Below are 25,936 nucleotides of genomic sequence, written 5' to 3' on the forward strand. Positions count from 1 at the left end.
CACACGGCGGGTGTGACCGGTCGGCAGGGGATGCTCACTCCTCCATGGCACCTGATCCCGCCTCTGATGTTTAGAGGTCCGTGTTTGCTCTGCTCCTATTTTGTATTGTTTAATGGACTTTTGAGCTTGAATACTGTTCGTTATCTCCATATATTTCATGAAGTACAACAAAACATGGCAGATACCAAAGATTTACATAAAAATAATAAAAATGATCGTAAGATTCTCAATTTCCTATGTTTAAAATTTTAAGAGAATATATTTCATACTTTTTTTTATTTAATTGCATAATTAATGACCCCGCTTAAAGAACTTCGGCTATTCATATGTCAAAAACACACTTTTACCACGTCTATCTACATGTACCATCATATGAAAAATCGTTTAAAAAATCAGTTATTTAAAAAGGTAATTAGATTTTTAACCTGAGATTTCCTAAATTTGTTAAATTTTATTTATTATGTAAAAATATTATGCAATCAAAACTCAAGTCGGCCCCCTTAATGTGCCCCTGATTAAAAAAAAAAAAAACATTTTAACGGCATTTATCTACATGATTTATATTCCAATAAAAAAAAACGTCTCTAGCTTCAGATTTAGTTATATAAAAAATCGCCAAGTGAACGAGATGCATTATGACTATATGAGACAATAAATATTTTTTTTCAATTTGATAAATATATTTAACTTAAAGTTAAATTAATTGATTATTAATTGACCCTGTGTTGTTTTACGTCCCTTTCTAGAACTTTTCACTCATATAGAAACGTCACCATATACCCGTGAAGTGTACTTAAATTTACACCTTTACTCGGCACCTAGGGCCATTAAGCAGTGGGGGTTATTTTTCGTGCCATCGCCTATCGTGACACGGGGCCTCGGTTTTTTACGTCTCATCCGAAAGACCTGCACCGAGCTTCGGGCTCGGCGAAGGAACAGCTACTACCTATTTTTATTGACTTAAGTCAGTCGCAGCCGTGATTCGAACACACAACCTTCCGATCACAGAGCGAGCGCCCTATCGACTGAACTACCGCGACGGTTACAGTTAAATTGAAAAGTAGTCTTTTATATTTCGTTTAAATAATCAGGTATTTTAAAAGCTTAATTTTTTAGGATTAATATTACAGTTTCGCATAACTTGTAACGGGATAGGTTTATGTCTTTCGTTCAGATGTTCCGTGATTGGAAGGTCGAGAGTTCGAATCTCGGCGGCGACTGATTTAAGTCGATAAAAAATAGGTAGCAACTGTTCCTTCGCCATGCGCTCGGCACTTTGAAATGAAAGTTGCGGGTCCTTCGGATGAAACCTTAAAAACCGAGACCCAGTGTAACGGCAGGGGTTGGCACAATAAAGATCCCTCACTGCTCAATGGCCCTGAGTGCCGAGTAAAGGTCAAAATTTGAAGCCCTTCACCGGTATATGGTGACGTCTCTATATGAGTGAAAAATTCTCGAATGGGACGTAAAACAACATATAATCAATCAATCGTTCAGATGTTTGTTTGTTTTAGGTCCCTCGATTTATTTTTGTCCGTGCGCCATCAGCTGCCTGTTGAATGTTGAAAATTTCGAACGAACTGAATGTCATTCATTGATTTATTTATTTATTGTATGTTGTTTTACGTCCCATTAGACCTATAAGGTTGTTCGATCCTCAGAAATTTGAAAATCAGGCCCCAGGGTAATTGAAATATCTCTCAATTCTAAAAGTAATGCGTGTTTACATGTACCCACGAAAATTCTTCAAACGTCACTATTAAAGTTAATATATTCCATAGGGGAAAACAGTAAATTTCGAATAAATTTTCAGAAAAACAAGCATAAACATCTACTATGCTTATTATTATTGGAGATTGATCAACAAATATGTTTTAGGATAAAAAGTATAAAGGTATTCAGGCTTTTGAAGAAAATAGATGATTTTTATACTTAAACAGTACTTTTGTTTTCGTATTTACTCCAATTTTTTTTTTATAATGCATGTGTATAAAGCGTTTCATATTATGGAAAAATATCATAAATCACTTCTAATTCCATATAATGCTTATAAATATTGGAATGTGTTATCGAAGGCTTGATTTAAAGAAATTTGATTTCTTTAAATATGTAATTTCTTAAATACCTTTATGGGGTACAAATATCAATTTTTATGGGATCGTTTGTGAGACTTCAAAGAACCTTGAATTACATTAAGATGCATGAAATGAAAATTGTTGCAGGAAAAAAAATTAACTTCAAGCTTTGTATTGAGACAATTTGAATGAATTTATAAATAAAAGTTACACTTCATGGATGTAGAGCACATATCCTTAATCGGCACTCAGGTCAGTAATGCGGTGAGAGTTCTTTGTTCCTGCCATCGCCGACCGTAACACGGATTTTCAGGTCTCATCCTAAAAAAAAAATTTCACTTTTAATACCAGGCGCTTGGTAATGGAACAATCACCTTCTTTGTTTAAGTCTGGTTGACGGTGCGCGGCGAACGAGAATCGAACCCTGGCCTTTCGTTATCTAAGCCAACGGGCCTTATAGAGACTGAGCCTTAAGTGGATCTTTTCATGCCTACAGGGGTGATGGTTATTCATATGCATTTTGATTATTGCCCGTAACCTAGATTAACTTTAGACAGTAATTATTGCTGTCTCCTAAGGTTTTACATAGTGTTCACGGCTAATGGTTGAAATGTTCTTAAGTTTGTAATTTTTTTTTTTGAAATTAAAATGAAATTCTTTTCCGAAAGGCGAGTTAAAACTTGATTTTAAAAAATACAGCTAAAATCTAAAAAATTCATTGATTGAAAAAAATGCATGTTGAGGATTTATAAAGAAAACACCAAAAGAAATGTGTGCCCCAGTATGGCACGAAAAGCGACGTCAAGTCAAATTCGAATTAAACAACAACAATCACCTAGTGAAAACGATGCAAAAGACATAATTAGTAATCATTCAATATCTTTAGTTCATTGATTTGTGGAACTGAGTAGACATGCATAACAAAAAGTAGAAGACCACAGTTGTTTGATTTCACTCTCGATAACTTTTTGTAAATCTAACTTAACATCAGACTGGGTATGCAGACTGTAAATAAGACCTATCTACACTGAGTTTTTAATCGTATTTTTGTCAAGAAATAAAGTCGATATCACACAGTTATTGACTGGATACGAAGACAACAAGAACTAAACTGTTTGTCTGAGGCCGTTAGGCACAGTTTGGTTCGAGGGTCGACAAAACGCATTTTGCCCGAAAAAAAGTTAATAAATGCTTTGTTATACCTCTTATTTTATTTACATACATATGTCTTGTACTGGTTTCCATAGGTGTCCAATATCTCATTCGACAGGTCCAATATCTCACTCAGCGGTCAAACATCGATATTTAATGGACCGCTCAGTTAAACATTGGATATATCAGACATGTTTAGCATAGATTTATATAAGAAACGGTTTTTAAAGGTAAAAACAATAAAATATATCTGTACACTTATTGCAGTTTATCTGATGACAAGGATTGTCTTCGCGAACGTGATATAAAGATACAATATCTGTTTAGGACTTCATCATGAAACCAGCTTTCCGTTATACTTTGTCATACAGCTTTTTTTATACTAACTACTAAGTAGATTAAAAGAATTGCACTGATAAGTTTAGTAATAATATTACATGTATGCGTTGCTTGAATTCTTGTGCACTTAGTTCATCATGGTATATATACATTTACTACTTATAGTTTTCTCTACATTAGTATATTGTATATGCTAACATTTTAGGTATGGAAACGAAAAAATATCTTTTCGAAAACTCTACGTTCTCCAACAATCTGATAGACGAACCAGCAGCGGCAACATCATTATGGAGTAGTATAGTCTTGGAAGAGAAAATGTTGAAGTTTGCCAGTGAGGAAGTGGAAATTGAAACACTATGTGTATTGTTTCAAACGTGCCCTTTACCAAAGGTTGTAATTGATTACATTTTTGAATTGAAGCAGGTCAAACTGTTAATGAAATACTTTCGGCTAGAGGGCTACCAACGCCTAGACGTGGAAACATGCATCTATCTACCAAACTCCTTCTCAGCTATTTATATTTCAACACTTTTGGATGATTTTCTGCAAAAAGAAACCGAGAGAGGTTAAAATTAACAGATTCATAAATTTATTTGAATTATTTTCATCCATAGAATGCATTTAAACTAAATGATCTCTCTTTAAAGACTACTTTCCTCAAGGATCATTGACACAAAGCACTGATAAGGATGGGGCTGAAAGGAAAACTGAGATGGCACTTTCTAAGAAAAGAGTTAGAGACATAGAAGGTTAACAGCCATATAAGAATATACTAGAATCAAGTATATATATCTGTATATTGTTGCATTGCATTTTTTCTCTTCATTTCATTTTACCGTTACCCTTTTCAGATCCATTCCATCAACCAACATCGTCTGTGTTTGACAGTGTGTTGTACTATTGCTTCATCAAAAAAGCGGCACCAAAAATGGTTTTAGAGGAATTTTTTCGATCCTTTAGATACGTTCGAGAAGAAAACGAAGAATGTATTTGCCTTTCGCTAGATTTTACCAAAAAATTGATAGAAAGATTGGATACAGATATATTACTCCATAAAACTATCAGCGATACGAGCGTCCATTCTATTATCAGTGAGCAATGTAAGTTCTTTCAGTTAAAATGATTTAACTGTGACCAAATTATAATAACATCACTGGGAAAATTACGTGTCTTTTTTTTCTAGAGATTTTGAGTTTTATTTTTGGGGTTTTTTTTTTTAGAAAAGAATTTGTAGGTGGAGTATACTTGTATGTTTCTTGCTAGTATTTCTTTATTTATCTATTTATTAGCTTCCTTCCAAGATTGAGAAAAGTATTTTGTGAATATATGTTTGTTAGGTTGTTGTATTGGCTACACTAGCATCTTCAGCCAACAGACACTCCTAGGTATAGATTGTTGCTTGTAATAAGATTAATATGAATTTGTTTTTTTTAAATATGTATACCAATCTAAGTGTATTTCATATTTAATGAGATTTTAAGCAGATTCATCTGTGAAATTCTATACGATTTTGCATAGCTTTTGACTACATCAGACCAAGACCAAGTAATCAAATGGAAAGTTGAATGAAAAAGAAAATGTTCTAGAAATTAACACATGTATATCATGACCCCTGGGGGTAGGACAGGGCCACAACAGAGGGTCAAAGTTTATCATAAGAATATATAGGAAATATCTTTAGGTAGTGTAGATTGAAGTTTGTACAAATCATGACCCTGGGGTGGGGCGGGACCACAACAGTGGGTGAAAGTTTTACATAGGAATATATAGGTTTAAAAGATAAGGGGCATTTGAGTAAAATGCATTGATGACTTGAAATAGTGGAATGACCTGACAACCCTTGGTATGGACTAGCCAAAGGGTGTATAAGACAATGCTTTGGGAAAGTTAGGCATCAGAAGCTAGCAGAAGACGTTGGATATTGAATTAGCAATGAAGAAGTTAAGGTAATCCATCCCTAATAGCAAAAGATTCAATGAAATTGAATACAAAAAAGATGTGTAGGGGTTGAATACTAAAAATATTTAGACAATTTCCTATTTATTACTATTAGCATGTAAGGATGGGATTTGTCCTGATTTATGACCTTGAATTTTGGTAAGCCTTATCTCCCGTTTTTAACTAATAAAAGATTAAATTATAGAAACTTATCTGATAAAAGAAGTTTTCAATTGTCATTCTATTTCTAATATTATTAATTAATGCTCAGTTAATTACATTTTTAAAAAATTCTCTTGGTAAATTCATTTCTATTGTAAAGTGCTTTAAATCAATATCAGTGTATTGTGTATGATAAACCCTTAGGCAGAGATGCATTGATAATCATTTCAATAATGAAAGACAGAGTAAAAGGAAAACCTATATATCCCTTGTTAGAACCTAATCATACACGTTACATATGAAATATCTTTAAAATCGTCTTTTCAAGACCAACTAAGCTTTATTTGTCATATTTACACAGAAGTAACGTTAGGTTTTGTAGAATAATGACATCACAGGGGTTGGCGCACAACAGAGGGTCAAAGTTTTGCGTAAAAATATATAGAAATCATCTTGCAAAAAATCTTCTGCTCAAGAACAGCAACGCTATGATAAGTCATATTATTAAAGAAGCATCCTCAGGTTATGTAGATTCAAATTTAAGGATGGGCAGGGTGGGGCCACAATGAGCGATCAGAGTTTTACATAGGAGTAAAAAGTCCTAAAAAGATCTTCAAAATTCTTTTGTTTAAGAACAAAGTCAAGTAAGTTAAGTAATGCTGATAAGGAAGCATACTGAAGTAGCGTAAATTTAAGTTTGTCTCTCTCCCCCTCCCACCCCCGTTCAATACTGAACTGATTTCTGTTTCTTCCTAGCTAGTGTGCTCAGGTGAACGAAGTTGCCCATAGGCTTAATGTTTTGATATTTATTAAAGTGTGGCGTACATTTACATCTGATTTAATAACTAGAATAAAGGGAAAGAGTTAAGACCGGAGGAAAACAGAATTGCTGTTAATATTTTTGAAAGGGGAAATTTTTTAACTGAAATCAGCAGATAATTATGAAGACCTCATAGTATAGTAAGTACCTTTATCAGAAGATATTTATTGCATGGTGAAATAGAAAATCGGCGCAGAAGTCGCAGACAAAAAACATACATCCCGTTATTATTACAAATTAGAACAACTTGTTAAAGTTAACAGGAGAACATTGATTTAACTGTACAATTTAACCAAAATAACGCTGCCAAAAGAACGTTACAGTATAATTTACATTAAAATTTTAACGACGTATTTTAAGGGGAAAAATTGTGAATAAAGAAGACAGAAAAAAAAAGCGATTTTCTGTCATGAAAAGCGGAGATGTACTGTTGAAATTAACAGGAGAATAATAATAATAATATATATATTCGGATAAAAGTGAACCAATGATTGGCCACCATGAAAGGGTTTATATCTCGAGAAATGCGAATCGAAATAATCGAGGAAAAAGCCAAAAAAAATATATTAAAATATCCGTCGACAATTTACTATGTAAACAATGGCCTAACAATTACTATGAAAAATGTCAGTCAGCATTTGACCTAATGATAAATTGTATTTGCTGACAAGGTCAGTGTATCGACCATAGAATTAACGAAATGACGACCTTAAATGATACTGTTGCTTTCTTGTTTCATCAACTTGTTTGTCAATAACTTGCTTTGTTTTATAAATTGTTCATATGTAGAAAATGCTGTTGCTTATTGAAAGATATAAACCCGGTATGCAGATTATAAGGGTATATTGCTGCAAAGGTAAAGAAAGATGAAGATTGAAAAGTTAAAGGCATAACGTTATCAAAGTTTTCTTGTTAGGTTACCACGTCTTTTTCTAGTTAAATATCCAAAAATGAAACAGATGTGTCAAGCTCTGTGGTATCTTTAATCTCAAGCTCACTGGGATATATCGTGTTGACATAAGAATGAGATAGCTATGGTAAATTGATGATGAGTCGTCAATATTTCTAAATGTCGAGTTAAAGGCCAGAGCAAGTGATTTCTTTTGATGTAGATTGATTGTATGTTGCTTTACGTCCCATTCGAGAATATTTCACTCATAGAGAGACGTCACATATACCGGTGAAGGGCTTCAAATTTTGACCGTTACTCGGCACTCAAGCCATTGAGCAGTGAAGAATCCTTATCATGCCAACGCCCTCCGTGACACGGACCTCGGTTTTTAGGGTCTCATCCGAAGGACCTGCAACTTTCACTTCAATGTGCCAAGCGCAAAACAAAGTTGCTACTTATTTTTATCGACTTAGGTCAGTCGCTGCCGAGAATCGAACTCACGACCACCCGGTCACGGAGCGAGTGCTCTACCGACTGAGCTACCGTGAACGATCCTTTTGATGTAGAAGTTTTTGAATAAATTCTGCTTCATATGAATACAAAAATACTTCTGCTAATAACGAGGCGCAATAAGTACCCATAGGTATTCAAACAGATTGTAGAAAGACCTGGTCTCCAAAAAACCACATTGATATTGTCAAAACGAAACGCATGCTTTTTTTCTACCAACTTTAGAGAACTTGTGTGTTTACAATCAGAATGTTTTAACAAAATAACCCGGCAAACGACCAACGACACAGCAAGAAAATCCACGAGCTCCATCCTACCGAAAAAGCAGCCACCAACGACGTTAAAAGCACCGACCTCAACTTACCACAGGAAACGGTTGTACATAGAGTCGAAAGGTCATATTTTTTATGTTATTAATTTTGGTAAAATTCTGTGATTTCCAATTTTCCAAAAGTTCTTTGGAATTTTGAAGTATCCACATGTAATTTACACCACTTCTCGAGCATATTATTGCACAGTACTCCTGACGTTTCTCCTTCACTGCTGTTAATATTTTCGCAAATATTTTAGTTAAAAAAAGGCTTGGTAGAACATTCACTGGAACCCGCTATGTATCTTTGATTGTAGGGATTTTTATGAAGTATCGGAATCCAATACAGATATGGTAATTCAAATATCTTCAACGATCCATCTTGGTAGACACAATGAATTCTCCCAACATTAAATTATCCAATCAGAAAATAATTATGATCTTTGGTGTGCTTCAATTTTGGAGTGAATGTATGGAGCACGATAAGAGCTTAAATTGTGAATCATAAAAATCTTGAACAAAAACTGTAACTATTCGACGTGTTTTACATATTTGCGCGTGATAAGAGCGTTCGCTCTAGAGTCGCGGAGTAAGAAGTTATCCTTACGTCGCGGGTTCGAATCCCACCGTGGGACATGGAGACCTGTCCTTCGATAAGACCGTATAAACCGCAGTAGGTGCTGGCACGAAAAAGATCCCTGACTGCTCAATGGCCCTAAGTGGCGAGTATAGATCAAAATTTGCAGCTCTTCACTGGCAAGTGGTGGCGTCTCCATATGAGTAAAAAATTCTCGAGAGGGAACTGATAACGATTAACAAACAAAAAAAAAAAAAAAAAGCATATTTGCGCTCCTATTAAAAAGATATTTAAATTCTATTTTTTCCCATTTCAAAGGAATAAATGTTTTAGAGAGGAAACGCAAAAGACGGAATTTGAAAAGTTAGTCAGGAAGAAGAGGAAGTTTCTATCATCAAAAGTCAAATACATTTTGTTAAACAGAAGAACACTTTTTGGATAAATGTTTAATGCTTGAAATTGCGCAGCATACAATCTGGATAGAAATCTGACCAATTTTTGTAAAACAAAACAACTAATTGGATAGGATTTGATCAGATGATTATGCAAGCGTATCTACTTTCGGATAAGTATAACTTTTTCGACGAGTAAGATGACTTATGGTTTTCTTTTTAACTTTAAATAGTTTTTAAACGGAAATTCCGATTGTAATTTATCAAGAGGCATATAGTTCACATGCTGTACAGTGCTGCTATCCCACAAGTTGACATGGGATGGGTTTGGATAGGATTCAGGATTGAGGGTTCACGATAGAAACATATAGTAGTTAATCCAATCCTATCCTATCCTATCCTGTATCCTACAGCCAATCAGATTCGAGTAAAGGTTGAGTCATATTTCAGAATTAATTACAAAAACGGAATATGTTTTAAAACGTTTGCAAAAGAAATATTTATAAAATTACGATAGAAAATAAACATATTTTGTTTATTTTAACACAAATTAATAATTAACTTCGAGTGACATTGCGTACGATTTAACCGTGAACGATCACCGGAAGAATCTTCGCATGTAAACAGCGAAGAGTTCGGACATCAAGAGATCTTATTTTCTTCAGCATGTTTGGAATGATTAAGCCAATCCCTACTTGTTTTAAAGTTCAATAACATGTAACTGTGTTAAATGTGCTCTGTTTGTCTGGATAATTCTACACGAACCGTTAACGGCGGACTTGAACAGATCGATATCGCAGTTGTTTGGTGCAAGAACATGTAAGTATACTATACACTGTACATGTGTGCATGTTCATACATTTCCCCCTTTAAACAATGTTATAATGACTTGAGCTATCAAAATTTTATTCTATTATAATATAGACAAAAATCGGGTGTGGAAAAATAGGTAGTGTAGTATCTGTGCGACTGTCCCGTGGTACGACCTACTGACGATGCTACGTCAGATGGCGGGACAGTCGCACGGACCTCTTTCACCTGTCAAGCACACCAGACGTGGTACAGAGACGGTGAGTCAGCCCGGGCCAGAACCCACTACAGAGTATATTGTATATTTGTATATAGTTGCTAATAAATATTGTTATAAGTACTACACCCCCGGGTAGTTACTTTACTGGCGCCCAACTCGCGGGGTCCGGTGCTAGATTCCCGTACTGCTGTCGGTTTGGAATTTTTTTTTTTTTGGCATTGTTTTTAGCCGCCATTTTTGGTGCTGAGAGCACGTGTGATAGTTGCAAATTTTTTTTTTTTTTTTTTGATTCTGATGTAATAATTTTTTGAATCAACTAAAATTAATTTGTATATATATTTATTGCAAGTGATTTAGTGATTTTATAGATTATCTGTGATTTATTTTAAAATTATTTTGTACAATTTTGTTATGAAAATGTCCCTGGAGGAAGCCGTGTCGGCTTTAGGTCTGGGTAGTGACCCGGCTGTCACGCGGTCAGACAATATCATCCCTCACACTCCGGGTAGGGTGGGGGGATACCCCGGGGAGGGGGGTTATTCACCATACGCTTATAGCGGGAGTGAGCATTTTGCCTCCCGTCACACACCTTTTGCTCAGTCAATGTCAGGCCACATGGGAGGGGGGGTGCCCCTGGGGGGTCCCTCTACACCTATGCCCAGCCTGCACTCGGGCATCCCCTGTGGGGAGGGTAGTGTATTACATGGAGAGTCAGGAAAAGAGGTAAGGTTTGCCCAGCATCACTTTGGCTCACCAGGGATGATGACCAGTGATTCCCTGGAGGCCTCTCTAGGTAGCCCGTGTAGGTGTGGCTCACCTGGTAGCACTGTGGGTTGTAGCCCACCTAAATATGAATATAGGGAGGTTCCCTTGAATTCGGGATTAAACCATCCGTATTCCTTAGGCCATGTGCGACCAGCTAGTAGTAGCCACCCTGTCCTTGTGGGAGACACAGCTAACCTGGGGGGCCCTGCTACCATGGGTTATAGACCAAGCCGCTTGGGTGAGGTTGTACCACACCCAGTTGACCCCGCCCTTCCGTCCCATACACCGTGTGTTAGTCAGCAACCTGAGAGGCCTGTGAGGCCCGCACAGCTCTCCCTCTCTCCCTGGGGATGATTTGCAACCCCGGAGCTCAATGCCACGCACTATATCTGCCCCAGCCCCTGTAAATGTTGGAGTGTCACCAGCAATGGTTCATTCACAAGTAAATCCTTTAGACCCTGGTGTGACTGCTGCCGGACCCCAACCTACATCATTATATGCTAGTTCCACAAGCACACCTTACCATGCGCCCCAATCAGTGTACATCAATCCTGGGGGTAGGCATGCCCAACCCCCAGTACCCGACCACGCCCATTCTGTGTTGTATCGAGGCGAGAGTACTCCAGCCACACTCCATGGTATGGCTGTGCCCAGTGCACTGCAGCACCATAGTGTTCCTGTGTCAATGACTTGTAGTCCTGCCCATCCCAATACCCCAGCCTGCCATTTTGGAAGGGAGGGGGAGAGGATAGCACATGTTCAACCTAACATGTATGGGGCAGCCCATCCGGGATACTATGGGATAGTATTCTAGTCAGTCAGTCCCGGCTAACCAGGCTTGCAACTTTAGTACACCAATACATTATGGCTCACCTGGTTACCAGGGCACCACACCATACCCAGGTAGGGCAGCCACTGGGGGTAAGCCCCGGTATAAGGACCTTAGGTATGATGGTAAGACCAGCTGGAAGGCATTTTTGCACAAGTTCGTTAGATTATCTCGCAGCCAGCTATGGACAGAGGAGGAGCAGCACGACCAGTTTTGTTTCTGCCTTGAGGGGGTAGCAAGCGAATACTACACCTTGCTGTTAGAAACCAGTAGCCAGCTCCGCCTAGGTGAGATCTTGCAGAGATTTGAGAAGCGTTTTGGCTCCTCTGCCCCCGATCTCACTCATCAACTCAACTTCCAGGCTGCCAATCAGAATCCAGGAGAGTCACTTCGTCAGTGGGCAGACAGGGTGCTGACCTTGGCGACGCGAGCCTTCCCTTGTGTGCCGGACGTGCACACACACGCCATACCTAGGCTGTGTTACGGAGCTGAGGACCGAGACGCTGGCTTTTACGCACTCGACGGGCATCCCAGGACCGTGGATGAAGCCGTGGAGCGAATGCAGTACTACCAGCACTCCCGGATACATAGGCCTAAGACCAAGAAAGAGCTAGGGAAGGTGATCTCCGATGAGGATGCCGAACAGGACGATCCCGGGACGGTAAATGTTGCTGCTGGGGAGGAGCTGGAAGCCCTCCGGAGCAGAATGGAAAAGTTGGAACAAGCTGTTAAGCAGACAGGATCTGCCCCCCTCCCTAAACCCCAGTGGTCTGGTACCCAGCCACCCAGATTGGCAGAGCGAGACCCGAAGCCCACTGTGTGTTTTAAGTGTGGAGAGGTGGGGCATTTTCGTAGAGATTGCCCCACCCAAGCTGCTGGGAAGTTAGTAGCTACTGATGGGCCGCGGGGCGGAGCCCGGATGAAGGGACCCCTTGGTGAGAGGTATCGTAGGCCTGAGTCCCAGGAGAGGGGACCTAGGAGTGGAAGGCCTGGATCCCAGAGAGGGTCCTCCCAGGCAGTTCGATTTATGAACCCAGAGCAGTCCCCAGAGAGGACAGACTCGGAGAGTAAGGAGCAGGGGGCTAGTCAGCCCCCCTCCTGTATGCGGCGTAGGCGCAAGCGGCGCAGGCTAAGGGTCCACTTTGAGAAGCCCCAATCGCCGGAGCTATTCTCAGCTGAGGAGGAAGAGGCATCCTTGGACGAGGAAGTGGGGAAGCTTGTGGCCCCCCACTCCACTCCGGAGCCACTTGGACCAGCTCGGGATAGGACTAGGAAGTTCCAGGGCTTTGGGAGGACCAGGCCTGGTGGCTCTGGTCAGAGGTCACCAGAGGATGAGGGGAATGAGCCCACTATACCTATTGGACAGCTGCGCCCATCTACAGGGTTTTCTGTTAGTTTACTTGTGCAAGGCACATGGGTCAGTGCTGTGGTTGACACGGGGGCTGAGGTCAGTGTTTTGTCGACTCAGGTTTATGACCAGCTAGAGCCCAAGCCCCCAATACGGAAACATGTTACTATGACTCAGGCGGGTAAGGACACCAAGTTAAAAGGTTTCATAGTGGGACCCGTGGCAGTGAGCATAGGTAAGCAGACTCACGAGGTTGACCTTTATGTCGCCCCCTTGCAGGACCCCATGTTGCTGGGCATGGAGTTTCTTCATGCCCGGAAGGCTCAATTAGATTTAGAGCATGGGACTTTGACCTTGGGAGGGGAGACAATTAAAATGAACTTTGGCCGAGCTGAGGAGATTCCGGAGGCCAGGGTGACTTTGGCCCGGAAGGTACGAGTTCCAGCTGGCTCTGTTGTTTTATGCCCCTGTCGCCTGGATCAGAAGCTGGATGATTTTGTGGTGGTCCCTGGCATTGATATGCAGTCTGATGTTCTTCTTATGCCCCATACATACCATGTGGGAGGGGACAGTGCAGTAATCTGTGTAGTGAACGCTTCAGATCAAGATGTGACCTTGGGGGGTAGCCTTGTTGGTACTGCAGTGGAAGCTGATCCACACCAGCCTGTGCCCTACTTGGTGCGGACAGTAGGCAGCCTGGATGACGGGGATCGGGGGGCAGGAGCCACATCCCCTGAGGTACCTGAATTTCTGCAGGATTTGTTAGAGCGCTCCTCGGTGGAACTCAGTTTAGAAGAGAGGGCCTTGCTAGCCAGTCTGCTCTCGGAATTTCAAGATGTATTTGCTCGGAGTGAGTTTGACTTTGGGAACTTCACCGCATTACAACACGAAATAGATACCGGAGACGCACCCCCTGTAAAGGAGCGGATGAGACGTACTCCCATGTTCTTTGCTGGTGAGGAGGAATCCCACCTAAAGAAAATGCTGGAGGCTGGTGTGATACAGCCCTCTTTGTCTGAATGGGCCTCAGCTCCAGTTCTGATTAGGAAGAAAGACGGTCAGGTTAGATGGTGCCTGGACTACCGCCGTTTGAACAAGGTGACTCGGAAGGATGTATTCCCCCTGCCTTTGATAGATGAGTGCTTGGACACCCTTACAGGGAATGTATGGTTTTCGAAGCTCGACGCCAACTCTGCCTTCCATCAGATAAAGATCCGTCCCCAGGATAGGAAGAAGACAGCATTTTTGACGAAGTATGGTCTGTTTGAGTTTGTGCGCATGGGGTTTGGTCTATGCAATGCCCCGGCTACCTTTTCCAGGGGAACCAAGGCACGCCTGCGTGATAGATTTTTCTGGTATGGCATGATGAGGGAGGCAGAACAGTTCGTGAGCACCTGTGGTCCTTGCAGCAGGAATAAGCATCCTCAGCGCCATGCCCGGGCAGAGATGATTAAGTACCATGCTGGCGCCCCTATGGAGAGAGTCCATCTTGATTTTCTGGGGCCCCTACCCCGGACTAAACAGGGTAATGAATATGTACTTGTCATGGTCGATCAGTTCACTAAGTGGGTGGAGTGTGTCCCTCTGCCCACTCAGACTGCTGAGGCAACAGCTACTGCTGCGGTCGATCAGTTCTTTGCTCGCTTTGGCTGTCCCTTTCAGATCTTCACCGACCAGGGTAGGAACTTTGAAAGTAAGCTCTTCACAGCAGTGTGCGACTTGTTGCAGATCCATAAGGCCCGCACCACTCCTTATCGTCCCTCAGCCAATGGCCAGGTAGAAAGGTATAATAGAACCTTGATGGATGCTGTGCGTTGTTATATAGACAAGGCCCAGAACTGCTGGGATGAACATCTGGCCCAGATAGCAGGTGCCTTGCGTTCTGCAGTCAACCGGAACACAGGTTTTACTGCGAACAAGCTGATGTTGGGCAGGGAAGTGAATATCCCTGCTGATCTGATGTATGCCCCACCTCAGAGGGACCCGGCTGTTGACCTTGAGGGCTACGTAGTGAATTTGGAGAAGGCCATCCAGTCAGCTCATGAGACAGCCCGGAGACGTCTCCGGACCTCAGAGCAGCGAATGAAGAGGGACTATGACTTGAAGGTCTGTGCCAGAACTTACAATGAGGGTAACCTAGTTTACGTCCTTGACACAGCTACTGCCAAGGGGAAATGCAGGAAGTTGAGCCCTTCCTGGAAGGGACCAGGTATTATCTTGAAAAAGTTGAGCTCCCACCTTTACCGAGTGAAGACCAAGCTCACAGTGATGGTTGTCAACCATGATCGCCTGAAAAAGTGTGTAGATCGGGACATACCGTTATGGCTGTCCCGGTATCAGGAGAAGTTCAGAGCCCAGTCCCAGGAAGGTGGTGAGTTAAGTAGTGTCCCATTGTCCCCAGGGGAGAAAACTCCCTCGAGTGAGGTCCCTGGACCTTCCCAGTTGAGCTCGTCCTCAGACAGCCCTCCCCGTATACCGAGAAAACGGGGGCGCCCACGTAAAGTGCGGTCGCCCTCTACCGAGTCTGCTAAGTCGTCAGATGGGGATCTGACAGACTCTGAGCTCTATTGTTTCTGTCGTAGACCGGACGATGGGGGGCTAATGATTCAATGCGACCAGTGTGACAGTTGGTTCCACGGGGTTTGTGTGGGGGTCACTTCAGAGGAGGCTTCCTCCCTGGATCAGTATATCTGCCCAGATTGTATGGGGGAACCCCGGGTGGTTAACATTGGTGCTTTTCTATTTTCTAGTTCCCCTGTGGACGGCCAATTTGACGACCCTTCATCAGATGAAGACTCCTCGCCAGTGAGAGGCTGGAGGAGGGAGCGCCCTCCCTCCGACTATTTCCAGAGAGGCCAGGAGGAAGAGAACGAGAGGCCCCTTACGTTATCCCCTGAAAGGAGGGTGCCTTCACCCTCTGGGAGCCCTGAGGGGTATAGCATAGATTGCGTGGCGGAGCCCCGCGTCGAGGAACATCCCCGACTTCTCTCGCCACCACCTTTATTGGAGAGGATGGAAGAGGAGCGGTATCGCTTCCGACCGGCTGGATCTGAGGGGACCCCAGACATGCCTCTTCCCAGACACCAGCCCGCTTCCCCTAGGGGCAAGGCTAGGGGGGCTAGGAGGGATCACAACCCCTCACCCTGCCCTCTCCTGTGTGGGGTGATGACCCGCAAACTCAGAGATCACATGTTGCGGTCCCATCTCCCCGCTGTGTTTAGACGCGGGGTGCCACCCACCCCAGAGGCGTCTGCCATTAGGATGGAGGCCCTCAAGTGGTTTACCCACCAGACACTGGGAGAAGATTCCTTCGTCCAGGACTTAGCAGATCAACTCCGGGGGGAAGATGTCTTCCCGGACAGGAATAGCCTGGCCACTCAGGACTTAGTCCTGGCCATGGATGCCCTCTGCCATCACGTCGGGGAATCTCCCCCGGCCGTATATTCATTGACTGGACCGCTACACCCAGCTTTGTTGTTACATTGGAGGGCCCAATCATATATCCTGCAGCGCCTATCTGGCCGCCTTCGTTGGGCGTATACCAATGCGTTTAATGGGCGCAGAGTTGGAGGTCGCCGGGTGACTAGTTTTGGGATGGGCCTGCCCCCTGGTGTCCCTGGTGGACCCTCTGATCGATGTGTGTGGCGCATGCCCACCCCCTCTACAGAACTGGTTCTTGTCCAGCTCATGGATGTTGTAGAGGACGAGACCTCCTCTGTTGAGGAGGTTCCCTGCCATGAAAGTGATGAGATATCCTCCGTTGAGGAAGTTCCCTGCCGAGAGGATGACTCGGCCCCATTCAGGCCCCCACCTGGGACAGTCAACGGTGGGGTTGTAACCATGGATATGCCCCAATTTTGGCCCGGGGCTAGACGGGTAACCCTGGCAGTTGTTCAGGAGTGGTGAGTGGGTCAGCTGGCTTTGACCCACTCTAGCGTACCCTGCCAGGCCAGACTCTTTACCTGGGAACTATCCCGGACTCTAGGGCCTGGAATTATTTAATTGGGAGCGATCCCAGACCCCTTTTCCCAGGAGTTATCTTGGGTGTGTTTTGTCTGGGGCTCGCCCCGGCACTACTCGTTCCTGGGCAGTCCGCCCGGGTGGGCGTTAACAGCGCCCCATCGTTGGAGATGGATCCGGACCCTCCCCGCACTGTGGACTCCCGCCTTTCAAAGAAAACTGGGGGGAGTGTAGTATCTGTGCGACTGTCCCGTGGTTCGACCTACTGACGATGCTACGTCAGATGGCGGGACAGTCGCACGGACCTCTTTCACCGCCAAGATGTCAAGCACACCAGACGTGGTACAGAGACGGTGAGTCAGCCCGGGCCAGAACCCACTACAGAGTATATTGTATATTTGTATATAGTTGCTAATAAATATTGTTATAAGTACTACACCCCCGGGTAGTTACTTTAGTAGTGTAGGAAGGGGAGGGGGTTAAAAATTCACAAATACTCTGTCATGATTCAATGTGTTCTAAAACAATAAGATGTATTATGCCTTTTTCAGTTTGTTATTACTATACTATTTCCCTACTGTGGTTTAAAAAAAAAGAGTTTTTTATTTGAGTGCTATTATGATAAAATAAAGACAGAATCATTTCTTATGCTACTTTTTAAATTGTATTATAAGCCAACTCAGCACTTACATGTACATTGTATGACCTATTCTGGGTTATGAATTATAAATTAATCATTCATTATTCTTCATTGCAGAGAATGATACTTGGTTTTGCCTGCCCTCATCAAAATATTTTGTGAGGAAAAAAGGATTTTACATTTAAAAAGTAGGTATGATTATTAACATGTGTTTATGCATGGATATCAGTATAATACATAAATATCATTATTAGATGAAGTTTCTGTACATTCTCTGAATAAGTGATTTTTCTTCTTTTAAAAAAAAAAAAGAGTAAAACTGAAAACAATGTGTTATTGTTCTAGTCATCATGGTCATCATCATGTTATATGTATTTTCATAATTTTTTCTTATTCAAATTTAAAGCAAAGAAGAAAACAAACAAAAAACATAAATAAATTAATACAAGCATAAAAATTCAAAATAGAGAAAAAAAAACCCCAAACATATGTTCTCATACTAGCTAACAAGTTGACGAGATGAAATGAATTACAATTTACAAGTAAATTATGATTGTTTAATTAAGATATGACTATGAAGTTGCTGTATAAGATTTGAGTTTGCTTGATTTCTTTAAATGCATTACTCTGTGAGAGAAAAAGATAAAATTCAGCTAGTCATACATGAAATGAGAAAGATAATCACAATAAAATACAGTTTTAATGTATAATGTATATGAAAAAAATTGCACAATCTACATGCATATATTGTTATAATAATAATAATAATGGGGTTTTTTTAAGGATTATCCTGCATATTTGCTGCTGTACATATTGCAGTTCATCTCATCTGCTGCTGGAATAAATATGAAAGATGTTCAAACCACTATACAAGAGCCCCTTAGAGTCTGAAATCATGATGTTTTTTATCAAGGAGATCGGTGTGTGAAGTATTTGTTTTCTGTGCATTGTTGACAATTTTGAAACTGTTCGGTTACTTATGACTAGCTCTTTGAATCAAACTTTGACATTTGAAATTCAATCTGAGTGACGGACAAGCAGGCAAAATCATATGCATGTAAAACATCATACAATTGGAAAAAGACATTGACCAACTTAAACAGATTTCATGTACATGTATCTGTGAGCTTGGCATTGAAATACATTTATACTTCTGATGAATTTGTCTCATAATGGAACATTCAATTGTTATACATTGTAGATAAAAAAATAAAATTGTAGATGAGATTTATTTGGCCCAAAACCTGAATAAATATTGTCAACTTGGTCAAGCATTTTTGTTCCTCATTTAGACCCTGAATAAATTTCAAGATCAGATGTCAAGGTCAAAAACAAAATTTACTTAAATATGGCTTATAAATACTGAAACTACTGTGAATTCATATACATGTTTTATAAGAAAGAATTCAAAGGAATATGTGTGTGTTCACTGCAATGATTATTGCTGTCACTCTATCTGACTATGAAGATTTATGGAAATGTGTTCTGTTAAACATAAATTAAATTCTCACTCATAAAAATATGGTTATTGAAATACATTTGTATGACACTGAAATGACCATAAACTAAAAAACAAAGTGAAGTGAAATAAGAAAATTTAACATTTTGAATATCTTGATTTTTATTTAGCAAACATGATAAAGTTTTTGCATGTTTGTAAAATATTCAAATTCAAACAATGATGAACTGAACATCTCAAACAAGAATAACTTTAAACAATGAATATAAAACAAATTTTAATCATACATTTAAATAATTTTTTACATGTTTAATAAATAAAAGTCAAGCTATTCTAAATTTCTGTTCTCGGTTTATGGTCTTGTCATACATGTATCTTCTTTCTGGATTTACATGAGTATGAATAAAATCTGAGGATATATACATGTATTATTTTTCATGGTGTTCAATTTACAGTTTAGGGGAAAATAGAGTTTTGCATAAATTTTACATGAAACATATAACTGTTAAAATATCCAACATATTCTCCTTTTTTCATTATTTATTATGTGTAGAGAAATTGTATTTTCAACGGGTACGGTTATTATACAGTGTTGTACCTTCCCCGTATGAAGGTACAGACATTAATAGTCTGAATCTCATAATTAAAGAACTTAAATTTTGTTCGTGTAGTCTACTTATTAATAATCATAACATAAGAAAAGTATTTGAAGTCTTAGTTGTTGTTTTCCCCCCTTTTCCACAATTTCCCCTCTCTAACTTTAACCCCATTTATTTATCAAAGTGTATAAATTCGAAAAGAAATCGCAAATACCGTGACGTCTCTCGATCATCGTTAGTATGTGAAAAATCAAAATAAAGTCGGATTATAATTTTTTTCTATAATTATTTTGAAAGCTTATTTTCTTTACACGGTCGCTAGATCAGTACTTGCCTATGTTTTATTACAGTCCCTTTGTTTACATTTTAACTGGGTACTCGAAAATTAATTCGTGCGGGGTGTCGGGAATTAATGGATGTCGATCTCGATTTTTTTTATCACTAAAACATATTAAATAAAATCCATAATTATAACTGATTTTTATATGATGGTCATTTTATTATTTTTTTTTTTTCGTTTTGTCAAATTAACTCCTAAATATTAAATATTAAAAAACTGAAAGTAGCAGGATACGATAGGATAGGATTAGACTGAAATCACCGGATAGGATTGTGAATGCAGGATTCACGATAGGATAGGATAGGATTGTCAACTTATAGGATAGCAGCACTGTACCACTGATTTCGCAACCTTTCAGGATGTTACAGGGTACATTTCAGTTGTCTGTTAGATTCAAATGTGCAATCCTAATTTCTTGCAAGGAAGCGTATTTTGGAATTTCTAGCGTAAAATATCAGGTCAAAATTTACATAGCCTGTTTGGAATATTTATGTATAGTCTGTTTGGGATATTTATGTATAGTCTATTTGTGTCAAAATAATCTGTTTGGGAGATACCATCCCTTTTGGGAGATTTGGTAGCAACCTGAACAAAGATTTATTTTTTCCTTATTTCAAGTACGTGTTCCAGAAGAAGTTTTGAAGTGGGATTATGATGCAAGGGAAAGGTTTGTACGAAAGATTGGAAAAGACGCAGTAAAGATCTACAGATCACGACTAATGATCGTAGGATGTGAGGGCGCAGGAAAAACAACTCTTCTGAAAAGGCTCCTCAATCGAGATATGGTTGAATTTCCTAAGACTGAATCAACAGTTGGACTAGATATTCATGAGAGTATATTCAAAATTTCTGACAAAACGAACAAAATGATCGGTAATATATTTCAACATTTAAAAATCAGCTGAAGTGTTCATTTCTTAAATTTGAAGCTAAACTTCAAATTAATAATATTCTTAATTTTCTCTTTAAGCACTCAGTGCAGATTATCACTGCGAAAAGGAAAAAACCTTGAGTATTACAGACTTTGCTGGACAAAGCGCATATTATGCATGTCACCAGGTTTATCTATCAAGGAGAGCGTTGTATATTCTTGTCATTGACTTGTCAAGAAATCCAAATGATTCTGTATCATCTGAGCAGAATATTTGCAGAGAAACATTATTTGACAACTGGACGTGTAGAGGTATAATTTAATATACAAACTGTAATAAATTTATTCAAATATGATAAAAATTAAACCACATCTGGTCTTGGCTAGTTTTGAAAACAAAAAGCTGAAAAGACGTGGTAGTTATGTTTTAGCTATCCTGAGCAGAAGGCTTAATTTAAGTGAGTTTTCTGATCACGTTTTGTCCAGCGTCTATCTGTATGTCCGTCTTTTAACTTCTCACATGTTCGACCACTTAGATAATTTCAACCAAACTTGCCACAATGTGTTCTTGGGTAAGGCGAATTCAATTTTATTCAAATGATAAGCCACAAATTCTTCCTAGGGGGAGATAATTATTAAAAACTTCCTTGCATTTAAAAAAAATTCATTTTCTTAAGAACATCTGGTCGGGAAAATATTAAATTAGTAAAGGCATCCTCAGGTAGTGTCAATTCAGGTCTGATCAAATTATGACTCCCAGAATCAGGGTGGGGCCACAATGGGCGATCAAATTTTTACGTAAGAAAACAATGAAAAATTCTTTAAGAAAGTCTTCTCAAGAACAGCAAAGCCATAATTGGTCATATTTTAGGCATCTTTAGATAGTGCAGATTAAAGTTTGTTCAAATCACGACACCCGCGGAAGGGTGGGAATACAGTAGGTTTGTGGAACTTCAGACTCCCGGGGTTAGGGTGGGGTCACAATTAAGGATGAGAACACACAGGGAAAACAATGACTAAACAATGACTTTATGATTATCTGACAAACCTGAACAGGATTAAATACGCAAAAATGTATATTAGGGAAAACATTTGCAAATGTAAATATATAAAAACTAAGAGAATCAATAAAATAGTTAAACAAAAAATAACCATATGGAGAGCATATTGAATGATTGAAAGATTCAATGATTAACATCGAATCGACATAATTTCAGGCATATATCGGCACTATTGAAATAATCTTTAGATACTCGGTCCTTCTTCCTTATAAAACAAAGAAAAAAGTCTAAGAATCTTTCTTAACTTGCAAAAAATGTTGTAGCAATATTCTTTTTCAAAACAAGATATTTTGGCATTTTTCTGATCGGCATGAAACTTGATACGATACAAAAGAGGTGTTAAAAATCAAAGAGAAAAATATTCAGAGTGCAAAATTTTTAATAGTTAAGTAGAACTATACTCTGTTACATCTCAGTTGTTAATTACATAATACTGAAACTACTTTATCAATACTCTTTCTATATTTCCCAGATTACAACAAATTCTGGATGGAATCCATCAGTACATATTGTGACACAGCGAGTCTAGTAATCTTAGTCGGTACCCACAAGGATGTTATCAATGAGCACACGGAGAAGGTTATATGAAAATCATTGAATGGGACTACGGTTCCTTAAATAATTATTATCATAAAATTTAATGAGAAAGTTGGGAAGTAAAGATAAAATACTTAAAACAAATAAGAATATATTACATATATCTGGAATTAGTAAATGCGGATTAATCATTTGATACATACTCGAAAATCATATGATAAAACAAGAGTTTAGAAATCATGAATAACTCACATACTAAGGTGCCTACTTGGTGGTCCCATAACAATATATTTGTTTAATACCATGTCGTATATATCAAAATTAATCTTGTAATAATTGGTTTAGAAGAAAGATCGGTTCGGCAGTTTTCTTTCACAACTACCAGACGTCAGTCAATTACAACAACATCTCCATAGAAAGAACTACTTTGAATTAGGAAAACCGGGGGAAAGCAGGAATGAAATTGAAAGATTGGAGAAGTGTATTGTCGACCTGATACAGAAACAATCAACCTGGGGAGAAATAGTTCCAAAACTATGGGAAAAATTTGATCAGGAATTACAAAGCTTAAAGAGTAAACGATTGATAACTTTTTCGGATTTAATCAAATCCAGCGATTGTGAAATTCCATCACAAAAGGAGGACATCTTGGACATGCTACGATTCTTTCATGATTGTGGCAAAATTCTATTTTTCAACGAAAAACATCTCTCTGAACTGATTATACTCGATGTCCAATGGTTTGTTAATGTATTTAAGGAAATTGTGACTGATGAGAATCACCGGACACGTGTTCAATCAAAAGAATGGACCGCTTTTAATGAAACAGGGATGCTGGACTATGAACACCTTCTAACAATCTGGAAAGAGCTAGGGTTAGATGAGATGATAAAGTATAAAGACCAGGTGTTATTTTATATGCAGCGGCTTGGTCTTATCGCTGTAGGGAAAGGAAAGCTCTATGTTCCAAGTGTGAACAAACATGAACTGTCAGATAAAGATTATGAACGGATTGAACAGACAAATCACACCAGTATTTTGAAATTCAGATTTCCAAACTTCTTACCCCATTTCTTTTTCTATAGGCTTGTCGTTGCAAGTTTGGATGAATGGAAAGCACAGATAGACGGTAAACTTCCACTGCTTTTCAAAAACGCTGCCTTCCTGAAGTACAAGGACAACTACCATCGAATAGTCTTGGGTGTAAGCAGTACACAAATTCACCTTCAGATATATACTTGCAACTCAAAACCATTGCATGAAGATGTAATTTTAAAGATTCGCTGTGAGATTGAAACACGTTTGAAACAACTAACTCAAACGTTTCATAAGCCGGTTGAATATTTTCCCGGATTTACATGCAAATCAACCAACGTAACGGAGGAACGCGATGATGCTGTTTTCATTCGTGAGTCAGAGGCAGTAGATATTTACTTAGCCGATCCTTCTGAATTGTTCTCATCATGTCCAAAACATAACAGAAATAACCATAATATATGCTGGAAACAAATGCTCAAATACTGGAGAAAGGTAGTAATCTTATTTCAATTTCTAACACAAACATGCTTTCTTTTTTTATGTTATTGTTTTTTTTTTAAATTAAATTAAATTTTATTTTATTTTCACTTCAATTGAACATTTGATTAAAAACATTTCCTTTTTTACACTTCAGTCATCTTTTATTTTTTCCATTTTATTTCAATGTTCTTACGATTTGCAAATACATGTCTTTCAATTAAATCGCTTCCATTTAGGGTAAAACATATTGATATCGTATGCATACGATATGCCCCGCGCAAAGAATTTTTAAAAAAGTTCTTAAGGAGATTAATGCCCTCAGTGTCTGTCATGTTGAATAATTAAGTTTGAGTACGTCAATTCGGACTTTCGAGGTAGATTTTATTACATTGTAATTTATAAAATCGACGAAATTGTTATTACTTTTTCGAAAAAGGAATTATTAAAATGACCTTATTTCAATATAAAATTTTACAAGCAATGGAATGAAAGTAACGTTGTTTATGCAGCTAAACGTAACGGAAATGAATTTAAAACTATTTAAATTGTAAACCATGGGATTTAAAGGATCCATAATGTCTTGTAGTTTTATATTATTATGTTATTCCTTCGCCATAGATACATGTACAAAGGAATCTTTCTTTCTGAATTCGAAAAGTTTCAATATTAGTTGCCTTTTGTTATCCGTACACAAAATCTAATTAAACCAATAAAATGTTCAGCATGAGAAAACTCTACATCTAGTACATTATTAAAATACATATATAGATGCTGGTTTAATCATTTAACAACATAGACTAACTCTATCCTGTTCACACAGAGGTCCGACCTGCATGACACATGCTGTCAACGCTTGTTTTCCTGTCGGCGATCACGTCAGGTGATTGTACGTATTATCATTGATAGTCTGCCTTTTAAATAAAAAGAAAGAATGAAATAAACAAGTTTTTAGTCGATTTAAGTGACACTTTTTTTGCAACTGTAGCATTAACTTATTTTCTTCAGATAAATAATCATTCTATATTTTTTCAGCAAAGATATAAACAAATTAAATGGAATAAGGAGGACATCGATGTTGAAAAAGGCGAATCATCTGTGAAATTCATTAACTCAGATTGAGTCTATTGAAACTGAGACCCCAACTTGAAAAAGGAAATAATTTCTATGCATAATTGCAAAATCAAGCACTATATTAACTCTGATATACATCTGACAAAGATCTCAACTGTATCACTGTCCATCTGATCCTGAATGGTTTTTCTTTCAATTGCTCAATTTACAACTGCAAATATTTACTGCGATTTAATATATTCAAAGATTCTTTTTAAGTAATACCGATAAATTAATGTTTTACAAGAAAATAACGTATTTGAAAAGAGAGTAACTGTGAAATGTTCAATATATTTTACTTCATTTTTATGATGTGTAAAAACGTCTAACTGATAGTATACAGTTATGGAATGGGTATGAGGGAAATAGCAAATTTATGGTTTCCCAAGGGAGAAAACTATTTCCCGAGGCGACGAAGCCGCCGAGGGAAATAGTTTCCTGCCGAGGGGAACCATAAATTTGCTATTTCCCGAGTACCCATTCCATAACTGTTTTATTATACCGAAACAATCATGGGAGATTTATTAAACTAGAGACTCAGACATTTTTTAAAACAATATAGAGACATTTAAATAATCACAAATGCATGTGATTAAAAATATTGTAAGATAGCTAATGCATTAATACCGAGGAAAATTAAATTATTAAAAAATATAAAATAATTTTACTGACTCTTCGAAGGATTATCATTGTCGTCATTTT

At 38.8% G+C, this 25,936-nt stretch overlaps 1 protein-coding gene across 1 annotated transcript in view; it reads left to right on the forward strand.

Annotated features, from left to right (window-relative positions):
* Positions 1 to 25,243, forward strand: part of LOC133198085 (uncharacterized) — a 35,186-nt gene extending 9,943 nt beyond the window's left edge. Inside the window, exons 3-10 of the mRNA XM_061334231.1 lie at positions 3,772 to 3,897; positions 4,214 to 4,315; positions 4,418 to 4,666; positions 20,756 to 21,010; positions 21,108 to 21,320; positions 22,542 to 22,648; positions 22,952 to 24,136; positions 25,157 to 25,243. Of these exons, the coding sequence (XP_061190215.1) occupies positions 3,772 to 3,897; positions 4,214 to 4,315; positions 4,418 to 4,666; positions 20,756 to 21,010; positions 21,108 to 21,320; positions 22,542 to 22,648; positions 22,952 to 24,136; positions 25,157 to 25,243 (2,324 nt within the window). The remainder of the gene's footprint in view (positions 1 to 3,771; positions 3,898 to 4,213; positions 4,316 to 4,417; positions 4,667 to 20,755; positions 21,011 to 21,107; positions 21,321 to 22,541; positions 22,649 to 22,951; positions 24,137 to 25,156) is intronic.
* The last annotated feature ends 693 nt before the right edge of the window (positions 25,244 to 25,936 follow it).

The sequence above is a fragment of the Saccostrea echinata genome, unplaced genomic scaffold, assembly GCF_033153115.1.
Source record: "Saccostrea echinata isolate AGI-Se365-2 ecotype Australia unplaced genomic scaffold, CSIRO_AGI_Sech_v1 ptg000033l, whole genome shotgun sequence".
Lineage (NCBI taxonomy): Eukaryota > Metazoa > Mollusca > Bivalvia > Ostreida > Ostreidae > Saccostrea > Saccostrea echinata.